The sequence below is a fragment of the Hipposideros armiger genome, unplaced genomic scaffold (assembly GCF_001890085.2).
Source record: "Hipposideros armiger isolate ML-2016 unplaced genomic scaffold, ASM189008v1 scaffold_458, whole genome shotgun sequence".
Taxonomy (NCBI): Eukaryota; Metazoa; Chordata; class Mammalia; order Chiroptera; family Hipposideridae; genus Hipposideros; species Hipposideros armiger.
The window spans coordinates 1268938-1281877 of NW_017731808.1; the positions used below are offsets into that span (position 1 = coordinate 1268938).

The window sequence follows — 12940 nt, forward strand, 5'->3', positions numbered from 1 at the left end:
GGAGGAGCAGCAGAAGAGGGGGACAGCCTTGACGAGGGTTGGTACTCTCCCCAGCTCCCGCCCAGGGGGCTGAGAGAGAACACTGAGAAACACTGGGGTGGGAATGACCCTCCTGGAAATCCGGTATCACACTTCCAGGACAACGCGGCACCCACAACAGGGTCGCCCCTCCTACTCCCAGTGTCTAGAGTTATGTGTAAGCCCTTATTACTGACAAGCAAAGAGACCTCCCAGGCTGTCTACCCCAGTCGGCTCAGCCTCGGGAAAGCCTGGACTACCTGTTACTATGTAGCTAAGAAACAGGTATGACCTTTTCCCACGGGAATTTGCCTGCACTGGCAGGTGTTTTATTTCAGATCCTTAAGTTTAAAACTATGGTTTCATTTCTACCCAAAGTGAGTGATGGGACATTAAGCCTCACCTTAGCACTGAAGACATACAGGGCTGTAAAAGAAGAGAAATTTAAAGACGTTCCACAAGAAAGAAGTCACACCAAGAATACTGTATCACTACAAATTTTATTCAGAAACCCATCTTTGTTTTTTTTTGTTGTTTTTTAAAAAAAATTCCCATTATGAACTTGTTTGGTCAGTCAACTACAACACTTTCTAGCAGACATACGTAAAAACGGCATGGCTCAGAATCGCCCCGATCGCTCGCGGTCTCTGGACCGCCTCCTGTCCCGTTCCCGGCCCCCGCCGCCACCGCCGCCGCCGCCGCCACCACCGCGGCCACGATCTCTAGACCGAGAGCGACGCTCGCGGGACCGGGACCTTGATCGATGCCTGAAACCAAGGAAAAGACACAAAACCTTAGCATCCAAACCGAAACATGCGACATGAAACCACAGTGACCAACACTTTCAAACACTGAACCTCATCCAATGATGACACTAATAAAAGGACAAGCGCTGCCCATTTATTGGGTCGCCGGGAAAGTCATGATGCCATTTTTGCATTGAGGAACATAGAAAAATACGTCATGACTTTCCCGACGACCCAGTAACTGCGAGCCGCACTGTGGGCTCTGCCCTGACCCTGGATGTTAGTGCCAGGGGCACAGGGCACCTCAGGGCTGAGGGGTGGTGGCCACCAGGCTGATTTCGGGGGGAGGGCAGGGTTCTTTGCCTCCCTGCTTTTTGTTGCCAACAGGACAGAGCCACCAGGCACGCCTGCATTTCCTCATATGTCTAACGGGACAGGAATGACAGCCCCTCTGGGGGCGAACCTCCATCTCTGGAGGAAAAGCGACGCATTATGCTCTCTGACACCTGGGTTCTCTCTGTTGTGACATGACCGGCTGCACTGAAACACCAGGACCACACAGATATGACTGCCCCCTCCACGGGTGGTCGGCAGAGGCAGTGCCAAGAAACTGCCCCAACAAACGAAGACCAAGAAGCCCCAGTGGAAATATGCAGTCCACAAAGGAGGACATGGCCCCGACCACGAGGCTAAGACCCGGCACACACGGACGCGTTGCCACCACTGCCCACTCGGCCGCTCCCTCGCGGGGTTACTGAGGGTGGGCCTCTACTCAAGTAGGAGACAGGCACGCGAATATCCCTCAGAGAGCACGTTTTCCATTTCAAAACATGCGCTACATTCTAAGCAGCGCCTTGGAGAGAACGGAAGCAACACTGAGGCCAGGTTTTGCTCGCAAAGAACAGTCTGGAAAAAACCGCCCAGCCGCCCGGAACCGAGCGCCCCGCGGCTGCCTCGCACTCACTTCTTGCGCCGGCGCCCGTACAGCTCCCGCCGGAGCTCCCTGGAGATGGGCTTCAGGTGCATGAAGTTGCAGAAGCCGCCCCGCGTGCACTCTCTGGGGAGAAGCAGACAGCCGTCACAGCACGCACGCACACGGCCCTTCCCCCGCACCCCAGCACAGGCTGCCCACACCTACCCCATTTCATACTGGCGGCAGCAGGCTTCTCGGAAGTCAGTCACGGGGGACAGCTCAGCATGGATGGGCTGTCCGTTGAACCAGCGGTTGTTCAGGTCAATCACAGCCTTCTCCGCGTCTTCTTCACGGCGAAACTGAGGAGATGCAACAGAAATGCTTGCCACCCACCCTCACTGCACCTTCTCGATGACTGATCCAAATATGTCATCTGCTCCCGAAGGTACGGTAATCAAGGTGGAATAATGCTGTAGTGATTTAACCATTAGATAACTCTGTCATGGGCCAAGGTCACGCCAAATGTTGCCTTGGTTTTGCAATTCGATTGGTAAAAGAGTAACTGTAATGATTTGTGCAGGCAACCAAAGTTTCATTAAAGAAAAGGAAAAAGAAACCAGAAACCAAACACATAAACCAGCTTCTCCCACGATGCCCGACACAGGTGGGCCAGAGCGCCCCACCCCACCCTCCCGCTCCCACTCAGGCTACAGCCAGGGCACCGGAATTCAAACAGTACACGGAGCAGTGAACAAGTCCAAGGCTGACAGCTAAAGCAACCTCGCGCCCCGCTGGGAGCCACCCCCGCTGGCATCTCACACCTACCTTCACATACACGTTCCCGACCAGGTGGTCTCCAAGGTTATCACAGACGTTCATCTCCTCGACCTCGCCGTATTTCTCCTCCATTTCTGTAAAGACCTCCTGAAGGAGGGACAGTGGTTTAAGGATCACGGTACATGAAAGATGGGAGAGCAACTTTAGGACTCATGCTGGAGTGTTTTTATCAATAGAGTTTTCATTCCTCCCAAACAGAGATGACGAGGCCTATCAGGTTCAAATAGTCAGTTGCTCACCTCAAAAAACTCATCATAGTGTTCCTGCATCTCGACATCGCTCACAGCACCTGTCAACAACAGAGACCTCGCTGGTTAGAGCAGGGCGGCGACACAGAGCGCTCCTGCTACATCAACCTGCCACAGTGACACATCGGATTATCTAGAGACCCCGACAAGGCTGCGTTCTACCGAAGCACTGACCAGACTGCATCACAGCCAACTGATAACCATCTTAGTGTGGCGAGGCTCTGAAATGCCCTTATGAGCCTCAAGTCTGGCTACTAAAATCGCAAGTTTTAATCAACATCCAAGGGCCTCATTTTCAGAAAGTGAGAAAAAGGTTGACTCTCAAAAAATTTTTGAATGAAAAATTTCTTCCTTTTAAGATTTGAAATAGAGGCCATGTAATCACAATGGTATTTCCCCATTAGGTGAGAATGAAAGCTGCACCAGGGTGATTAAAAGCTTGTGTCCTGACTACTCTTTCCGATTATCAGCCACACTGAATGCTGCAAAATTCTGATGCAATTAAAACCCAAATGACCATACTCAGTAGGATAGTTACCAAGTTCAATTACAGCATTTTGAATGCTCTTTGAATCAAGGGAAAGTTCAATGCTTTGTTGAAGAAAGCATTCTTATTTTATATTCCCAAACTATTTTCTTCAAGTTTGTTCTTGTCCGTTAATTCACGTGCACTAAGTGAAATGACATCCATTTTGTGGGTATTTTTCCAAGTTTACACTCCATACCCATTATCGTCATCTCTACCCAATTTTAGAGTTCTCTTAACCTGAATCTGGGGAACCACAAAGCTGGCGTGTCAATAAGCTGATGTTCCAAATGGCTAGACCAGGGACCCCAGGAAGGCCCGAGAAGCTTCTAGGAGGGCCAGCTCAGTCTTCAGTCGTTACTTCCACAGGCCACGCTCCTGGGCTGGTGGCCGCATCTGGCGACGCCCACCGAGGGCATCTGAGCCACGGCACAGGGCTCTCCGTGTGCACTGCTGCCTGTCAGCAGTTTCCTGGCTCTCTTGAAAACATTTTTATCTTGAAAAGGACAGGAACTTCAATCTTTTGATTCTGAGAGTGATTTCTGTTCACTTTCTAACCCATTGATGGTGGTGGGGCACCCTCCCTGCATTTCAGTTATTTTTGAACTCCCAGGAATCCACCTCACATTAGAACCCAAATGAACGTAGGCAGCAGCTACTGCTCTTGACAGCCCACCCCAACTGAAAAGCTACCATGAGCATGATTCCTCCTCAGCAGAAATCAGAGGAGCTGGGCCCATTCCAAAGGGCAGGTCAGTGTTTAAATTCACTTCCTCTCCACATCAGGAAAAGTGAGGACAGAACATACCTACATGCTCACAGTCTGAAAAGAATTGAGAATCGACTTTGGTGGTGGTTCAAATATGAGCTGCATTCATGGTATTCCTAGTGTTACACATGACACGGAGTATTACATTTCAGTAGCTTCTGGAAAGCTCGTATTTGAAAATGCTTGATAGTGGGCGTGTTTTATCTCCTCTACTCTGCTTAAAATATCTGAGTCAGTCAAAACAACTTGAAAGGCAGAGATTAGTGACTAAAAACTAATCAACTAAAAAATTATTTACGTGACTTAATATATTTTAAACTCATCTTGAAAAACACCCAGTTTTTTTTATAGAAACGTTCTTAAACTGGGATTCATTATTTAAGTTTCACCCAAGCATAGAAAGTTTATTTCTCTACAGATGAGAAAGGGTTATGTTCAAAGGAACCATTTGTTTTAGGAAACGGATGAACCTAGCCAGTTGAAATTTTACTGGAAGGGGCTGTTGTCAAATATTTCAGGTTCATCAACTTAAACTGGTTTTCTTCTTAAAATGCAGAATCAGAACTTCCTTACTTTGTACAATCTGGACCCCAGAACTGGAGTATTTAATAATAGAGCTCAACTTTTATTTTGTAGCACACGCATAACAAGAGCACTGTGAATTGCAAATAAAGACACAAAGAAAACTAATGCAACATTCTTTTGCCAATAAGCACCCCCAGTCCCCAAGTAAACAAGCAGGGCAAAGAATTATGAATTGTTGTTTGTCCGTCACCTACTTTTTATTCATTTTTACCCCAGGGCTGGTACAAAAATTATTTGATTCAGTCCACATATAAAGATTTCCCTCCACCTAATCCATCTTCTGTAAAAAACCAAAAACTAGCTATTTTAAACCAAGGGCTCCCAAGTCAATCCTGCTACCATCAGATTTGGGCAAGAATTCTCCACTATCAGGCCAGTATTAGCACTGGAAAACGTTTATCGTGTCTCAGCAGGAAGATCTGACAAGACAGCCCCTCCCGGCAGACACGGGCACATAACCGGGTTGGCCTCCTTGTGGCTGCTACGACCATTCCACCTAGTGCAGGTCCCCCACAAACTGAGGGGCTCCGGGCCAAGGTGCACTGGATGTAGGTCTGTGGCCACCAGGGCCCCTGTGACCACACCTCCTATCCGTGCTTCCGGCTTTCAAACAGACTGCCGGGTGAGAAGCACCCGCCCTGTGGTTTGGACCCTTGATTCTACCGCGAGTCCAGGATGTCCATACCAATTTATCCAAGGGGACTACGTGGATTCTACAGCTCAGGGTTCTAGAATTTAAATTTAGTTCTGTGCACATCCCCATGACACTAACATGTATCCGCAGCAAATACAACCTTCATAACTGAAGTGCTATTTGCCAATTCAGGGAGAATCGGTCACGTCTACTGAACCCCCGTCTAGATCTACTTCCCACCAAGCACCCTGGATTTCCCAAACAGCTAAGCTCCTGAAGATGGAGGTATTTCCACCAAGTACCCTGGTTAAAACCTAAGTCAGCACAGGCTGGTGCTGAGGGCAACTCGGAGGACCGCATCTAGGAACCATTCTCAGGACAACGCTCTCACAATTAAAGCATAAGCTCAAAAATGGCGTTTAAAGGGAAAAGCCTAATAAATAAAATCTGAAAAGTAATTTCGGAACAGTTTGTTTTTTAAAGGGGGAGGCACTTTCCAATGCTGCTGCTCTCGCCAGGAATGCACACGCTGGGTATTTAAGTCACGGGTGCTCCCCGCCCTGCGGTAACGGTGACCCTAAAGAGAAAGAGCAGCAGCTCCAAGCAACTGCAAAGGGCGTCCTCTGCAGTCATTTTCTTCCTTCTTAAACAAGCGGGCAGGAATTTCAACCTCCAGGAGAGGTTTCCATGGGGTCAGTGGGACAGAAGCTCCCGCCACCTCTAGTGGAAGCGGTCCTTGACACTACAGCGCAGACCAGATGGAGCGGACGCTGAGCTCTGACACGCAAGCCCAGGGGACGGGGAAGGAACTTGTATGAACTTACAGCGCAAACCGTCAGCAGACTGGGAAGAGTTTTGAGGGTTACGGTAAATGTTCAAGAGGGCAATGGTCTGAAATACAAAACGCAACAACTTTATATTATGGAAAATTAAATGTAAACACTTAACCGGTTTCCTGTCGTGGTCGCTTCAGTCAAGAGTCAGTGCTGAAAAAAGAGGAAGTTATTTCTTTCGAGCAGAGACGTGTTCTTAGCTGATGGCTGTCTCGGAGCCCTACACTGCAGTGCACAGAGATCCCATGATATGCCAGCATTGTATTTCTGCTCACAGAACGTCAAGACTCCAGTTCCAAGTTCCGAGCCAGTTAAGAGTACAGATAACCTGGCAGGCTACCACCAAAGTATTCTCAGGTGTTACTGAAGGCTTTTAATGGACAACTGAGAAACAAAAGCGCCCGTGTAAACCGATGACAAAATTATTGTATTAGAGAAATACAATAATTACATATCATGAAATCTCCACTTCCTAGAGGAAAAATTATAATGGTGAAATAAAACCCACATTATCGGGCAACTTACCGTATTGATTCCTAAATACTCCTAAGATTGATTTTACAGAAAGAACGTAATAAGTGCCGGAGGTCCAGTCACTGTAAAGACCAGTGATCGGCTGGTAACATTTCAATGTCACGTGGACGGACCTCTCCTGTTAACAAGTATCAACCAAGGGAGGAGACCCGGCCAGCGGCCTTCCCTAGGACAGCCTCTGGAACACAGGCAAGTATTATGTTTTTGCTGTATACGCCAAGGACTTCCATCACCTTGTCCTGTTTGCAACAGCTCTATGTCAGCAGCTCAGAAGCCAACATGGTTTGTCTCAATTAAGAGTGGGCTCTTTAACACCATCGTTTTAAAAAAATTTCTCCAACTGTGGGACTTACAGTGTGAGCCGTCAGCCGTCTGTGCACTGTTTTGGGGATTACGATAGATGTTTTGAATCAAGATGGTCTGCGGGGAAAAAAAAATAAAAAGGGGAATTCTACTGGCTGCTGTGCATATATTAGACAATTGCAAAGAGACAACTTGTTTGCAAATGGCTCAACGTTTGTTTGCTTCCCGCGAGTCAGACACTAGTCTTTCTGAAGAGTACACCCAAACCATCATATTATGAAAACAGAGTTTGAGCAGTGACTGAGGTCAAGTCAGCCAGCAACCAAGAAAAAATTACAGTTATTCTGAGAAGTCCCACATGATAGAGTGTTTTATGCAAAGTAAATAATAGAACATTAACATTTTCTTACACCTCAAGCCAGCAGACACTAAGATGTCAAAAAATTCACATTATTGTCATATTCTCCATACAAAATCCCTTTTAAACCGAATGCAGTCCATCAGCTCTCTGGTCTCGTAGGGAACAGGCACACCAATGGGTCTCCTAACTGTCACAGAAACCTATCATAGTTACATTTTCTTGGTGGGATCTCTGTTTACATAATACAATAGCTTAAAACATTTGCTCTTTTCCGATCCTTCTTTTAAGGGAAAAAAATCCTTTTAGCCCTTGTGCTTTAAACTGGATCAGGCAGACTTGAAACCTTACATTGTACCGTTCTTCTTAAAATCAAGTTGTCTGAAAAAACAAACCATGTTTAAGTTAGTAGGCTAATATATTACATGAATCTTAATGTCCACATCACTGTAAGAAGCTTAAAAAGAAACCCACACTCAATTATGCTAGATATTTACAAGCTGAACGAAAATACATGATTTATAAAAACACATATTCAGTTTCAACGTGCCCAAAGCAGTTTTGTAAGGGCTTTTACAAAACCAGCCAGTTTCACTGCTAGTTCCGTTCCTAGGGGAGTGACTGTGTGACACTCCCCAGTCAAAGGTTTGCTGCTGCGACACCCACTGGGGAGAACGTCCAACAGCCAGACCACACACCCGTGTAACATGCAGACCTTCCACCTTCCCCAAGCCACCGAGCACTGCCCTGAGTCAACTTATCTTGGGCCGCGGATGTTTCCCAAAGCTGACGCATCTACTTTCAACTGGAATTACCAGTAGTGACAACTCTGATGAAAAGCTATACTAAGCCCAATTACTCAACAGGAAAATTCATTTTAGGTCTCCCTCAGGTAATCTGGCAGTGGCTGTTTAGGAACGAACCTTCACGTAAGGGGGCAATGCAGTTCCATTAAAACCAGGGGTGGTTACGCTTCCCTAAACCCAGCCAATCAAATCAAAACGAGGTGCTCAAGTTAACACATATAACCGACCCCTCCAAACTTTAATGGAATCATTACCCTGTTTTGATCCAAAGTGCTCAAATTAACATTCTGAGGTAATCAATGATTCAGAAAGAAAATAGCCAAGTGTGTCTGGGTAGCTTAAAGAAAACTGTAACGGGACAATGTCCCTCTCAGCCCAACGCTTGGTGCATCTGTAAGTAACTCCCCAAATCAAAGAACGCAGTGGACACTTAAGATGCTTGGTTACTGCCCGACCTATGGCTACTGGCTTAGTGGCGAGATTTCGTTAAATCAAAGCACTTAAAAAATTACAATAAACAACATTTAAAGCAAGTTCTCCAATATTCTGAAATTCGAGGCATGTTCAAAGCTATTGAAAGATAGATTTTTGTTACACTAACCACTTGGTGATCAGGAATAATGGGGGAAAGGAAGCTATCACAGCCCCTTCTAAATACAAATTAAATTGTGGGGCTTAAATTAGAAAATAATAATGGCTCTTTCTTATCCCAATGGGCTGGTTTTCCTAAATACTTGTAGAAAACATAAATGTCTCTTCTGTTAGAAGTTTAAAACGTGAACAGAAAGATGAGCTCCGAGTCTGGCAGCTCCCAGGGGCTGACACAACAGTTACCCAGTGATTCAGAGGCTGCACGTTCAGACTTCATGGGCGGGTAGAAGGAGCACAACAGCCCTCAGTCTGAAAAGACTGAAATACAGATTTTTCAAATTCCAAACATTCTGGTACAAATGGGTGTGTTTTCTGTTCCTATTAGAAGTGTTTTCTCCCTTTAAACCATCACTGATCACTTACAGGGTGCAAACCCTTGCCTTTTCTTCAATTAACCAAAAATGAACCACTGAAAATCCTAATTTTTGATTGAACTGAACTCAGCAGATCCAAGCCCAAAATAACAGGCCTCTCTCAATTAATGGAGTAGATTGGCTACGAATAATTGAAGTAAATGCCCATCTTCTAATGTTCAGTTTCATTTTTAATATTTCTATGCCATGAGGCAACGTGCTGCTTCCCTGACTGGGGTCTAACAGAGGGGACACAGCCAGGACTGGAGAAGCTGCGTGCCCGACACCAGGGTCTGCTGGCAGTCACGCCAGCCTCTCCCGGAAGGTGGCTCTGTCCACTGCTACCGTCTGGAGAGAGCTAAGAGCAGAGAGCCCCCTCCGCATCTCCTGTGCCTGGAAGGGGCTGCCCCCTGGACCCACGTCGATCAGAGTGAGGAAGGGTGGCAAGGCAGCGAAGACCTGCCACGCCACATGCAAACACTAAAAACTCCTTTTTAACAGGTTTCTTTAGTGATAGAACAGGGCATGGTGGTGCTCTCAGACCTGCCTCGTCCTCACTGGAATGAAAGCACACACTCACTTATGAACACAAACGGAAAATGAAACAAGCAGAGAAAAAAGTGACCCGCCTAATACATGGAAATTAACTGCTTCTGTAAAGTACATAAAATTTTGACAATTTATGTGAAAACAGAAAAAAAGAAAATAAAGAAGAAACAAACCTGGCTAAAGGTCGGTTTATTGTGCAACCGAGAGCATCTGTCCCCATGACGACATGCTCCAATTTTGAAATAAAATGAACAGTTGACTCTGTAAGGGAAAATTAAGAGCGGATTATTTTGATGGGAAGAGATCAAACATATGGAAAAACGTCATCAACATGACCCATGCTATCAAACTACTGTTCTTTCATTTCGCAAAAAACAGGCACGTCGTTTTTTTTACTGGTGGCACTTACTGTCCCCTTCCTGGCAATATTTTAGGACGACTTAGCTTCAATTTGCCCCTCTATAAACATGCGACTCTTTCAATGAAGGGTGCTCGAATCCAATCCCTCCTTATTCAAATCCCCTCCACTTTCTCTGCTCTCGTTTTCTTTTAGATGAAGTATCAGTCTAAAACTAAACGTAACTTAAAACCTATCTGTTCTTCAGCCTTCTGCGATGAAATGCTCTCGGGCGACAGCACAGCGTAGCGAGGGTCAAGGTTTTGACTCTGCTACTAGCTGCCTGGGCTTGGACAAGTCACCCTACCTCTCAGAGTCTCAGGAACCACCTGTAAAATGAGGAAAACGCCAAGCTGGCACTGTTCCGAGAATCAGATATAATGCACATGTCCTTTATAAACAGTGCTCATTAAGCACAACCATTATCTAAATAAAACAGAAAACAAAGTCCAGGTTCTCTCACCCACGAAACCAGACCAATAGGAAATTTCCAAACACAAGTCTGAAGTAAATAATTCTGGTTTCAATACCCTGAAGACAAGCTATTGGGGAACTCAACCTGCACCTTCAGTGCCTATTGCAAAACCCTCCTATAATACTGTTCAAATACTTGGATGGTCCAGATCAAATCAAAACCAGCATTCCCGGCGGCGTGACAGCAATGCTAGGAAGCTGAGCAGATCTGTGATGAACTATGAAACCTTACTAGATGGGTCTCATTCAAATTTAGACATGCAGAGGTGGGAAGGTTATCCTGTAGGTTCAATTTTTTAGCAAGCGCTTTATGTTTAGACAGTCAATCCCAACCAAGAGTTAAGGTCGAAGGGCCTCAATGAAATCTGATGGACCATGAAGACTGAATAGCCACTGTTTTATTATTAGGTAGCAATAAAGTTGAAAAAATCTGGACTTAGGGGAGGAAAGTGATTATACTACTACATATATCTGCAAACTTATAGGTCTTAGATTATCTAACTTGAGTATATAACATTTTATCTTCAGAGTCACCTGAAAACAGACGAGCTTATTACAAAAATCTCAGAATGGGCAAACCTCCCATCTAAACAATGAATACTCAACTATTCCATATAATTCAAATAATCCTTATTCCTCTACTTCCAGAGGTAGCTTTCATTTCATGATGCCCAGTTAATTAGTTTAGTATATTAGTGAAAACTTTTCTAGCAATAAACTTTAGTGATCTGTTTAAACTACCCAAATAAAATGAAAAAAATGTAAAAGGTGATTTACTATCACAGAAGATATTAGAAAGGCTATGCTACGCTTGGATTTAGAAAATGTTCATAACTTCAAATGTATCATTAGTTAAATATTTTAGATTGGTAGAGACCTACATTTTACTTCTAGTTTAAATTAAAAATAAAAAAAGTAGCAGGAATCATCTTCATTTTGTATGAGTTGATTTTGTTTCCTGGAAATGAAAACCCCACAAGTCTTCCTGAAATGAGGATATGAATAATGTACATTAAATAAGCAAATTTCTTGAATTAAAGCCATCACTTGTACAATACGGGTCATAGGTTATTGGAATAAACCCCTGAAGTAAGAGCTTTGCAGAGTAACAGTGAAGACACCAGTTGACAGAGCTTTTTACAAGAAGGAAAAAACCTGCGCGAGGCAGACGTCGTGGCCCGCACTAACAGAAGCTAACGAGTGAGATCACGGATGCACGCTCTCAGCCTAAGCTCCGAGCTCCGAGAAGCCTCGTCTCCAGCAGAGCCGACCCAGTCATTCCAGACCACGTCAAAGGCAAGTATCCCCTGCTGCGCCTCTGCGACCTCCCTGAGACCCCCAGCATTCGGGGTCCACACCGCTTCCACAGCATTTAACACATCTTAGTGCCTTTTACTATAGTTACCCTTTACATGACATGCACCCCCCTCCCCTTGAGAACAAGATCCAAATTTTATCCATCTCTGAGTCCCCAGAGATTGGCTTTGGGTTGACACACAGTGACTATGACTGATGATCTCGCCTTGCGTTTTTTGCTAGGAAAAAAATACACCCCCCTCCGCCAAACAACACAGGAGACTATGGTGCAAAGGAAGGCATTTTACAAGACGGACTGCATCCTGGAAAAGAGAAACAATTTAAACAGTGTTTGAAAAAGTGGTTACATTATCTATGACAAACTCAGAGGTTTACCATTAAAAACATACATGTGCATGAGCCTCACATAGACCTTAAGAATCCCTAAATAGTGACTTATTCAAATAGATGAAGTCAGACATTTAGTCTTCAGGTTTACAAAGTAAGAATTATTCTCTAAGCGTCTGACCACAGTCCCTTTAGTTTCAATTTCAGGCAGTGCACTGGGAATCAATACAAAGGTGGCAAAGTCAGAATTAAAATTTAGTTTTTAACTTAACAATGAGAAGGCATGCAACCTCAACAAAAAGAATAAAAAACACCCAACACCTTTTTCCTTGTATGTTGCATATTCAAGTATTTTAAAGCAGACGTTTTTTAGGGTTAGTTAACTCAGTAATCTCATGACTCTTTTTCACATCAAATGCCTTGATGACCGGCCCGATCACCACTTAAACACGCAAAACGCACGTTAAGTGGGTAAAACCCCAACGATTAGGACCCTCCGTTATCTGACGATTTAACACGGGCGACACTTGTACTAGCGCTTTCCTGACACGCTAGAAGCTGAAAGTTGGAGGGAACTGGGTAACGGTGACAACTCCAGCACCATCCAAGGCGGCTTCCGAGAGCCGCGGGGGCCCGGGTGGCCGACAGACCGGACGGCCGGTGGGCAGCCGAGGAGCGCCGCGCGGGAAACGCCGCGCCACCCGGGCGGAAGCCCGCCGCCCGCCCGGGCGCCCATCGCCGGCCCGCCCGAGCGCCCACGAG

At 45.5% G+C, this 12940-nt stretch overlaps 1 protein-coding gene across 3 annotated transcripts in view; it reads right to left on the minus strand.

Annotated features, from left to right (window-relative positions):
• Nucleotides 1-499: 499 nt before the first annotated feature.
• The window catches only part of U2AF1 (U2 small nuclear RNA auxiliary factor 1), a 17506-nt gene continuing 5065 nt past the window's right edge, over nt 500-12940 (minus strand). Inside the window, exons 2-9 of one of the 3 annotated variants that reach the window (XM_019666037.1) lie at nt 9837-9924; nt 6997-7063; nt 6101-6167; nt 2754-2803; nt 2503-2601; nt 1903-2036; nt 1729-1821; nt 500-785 (exon numbers count right to left, since the gene is read on the minus strand). In XM_019666037.1, coding sequence (XP_019521582.1) covers nt 638-785; nt 1729-1821; nt 1903-2036; nt 2503-2601; nt 2754-2783 — 504 coding nt within the window. In that variant the 5' untranslated portion in view covers nt 2784-2803; nt 6101-6167; nt 6997-7063; nt 9837-9924 and the 3' untranslated portion in view covers nt 500-637. The remainder of the gene's footprint in view (nt 786-1728; nt 1822-1902; nt 2037-2502; nt 2602-2753; nt 2804-6100; nt 6168-6996; nt 7064-9836; nt 9925-12940) is intronic. The other 2 variants (XM_019666035.1, XM_019666036.1) reach the window with 2 other exon arrangements.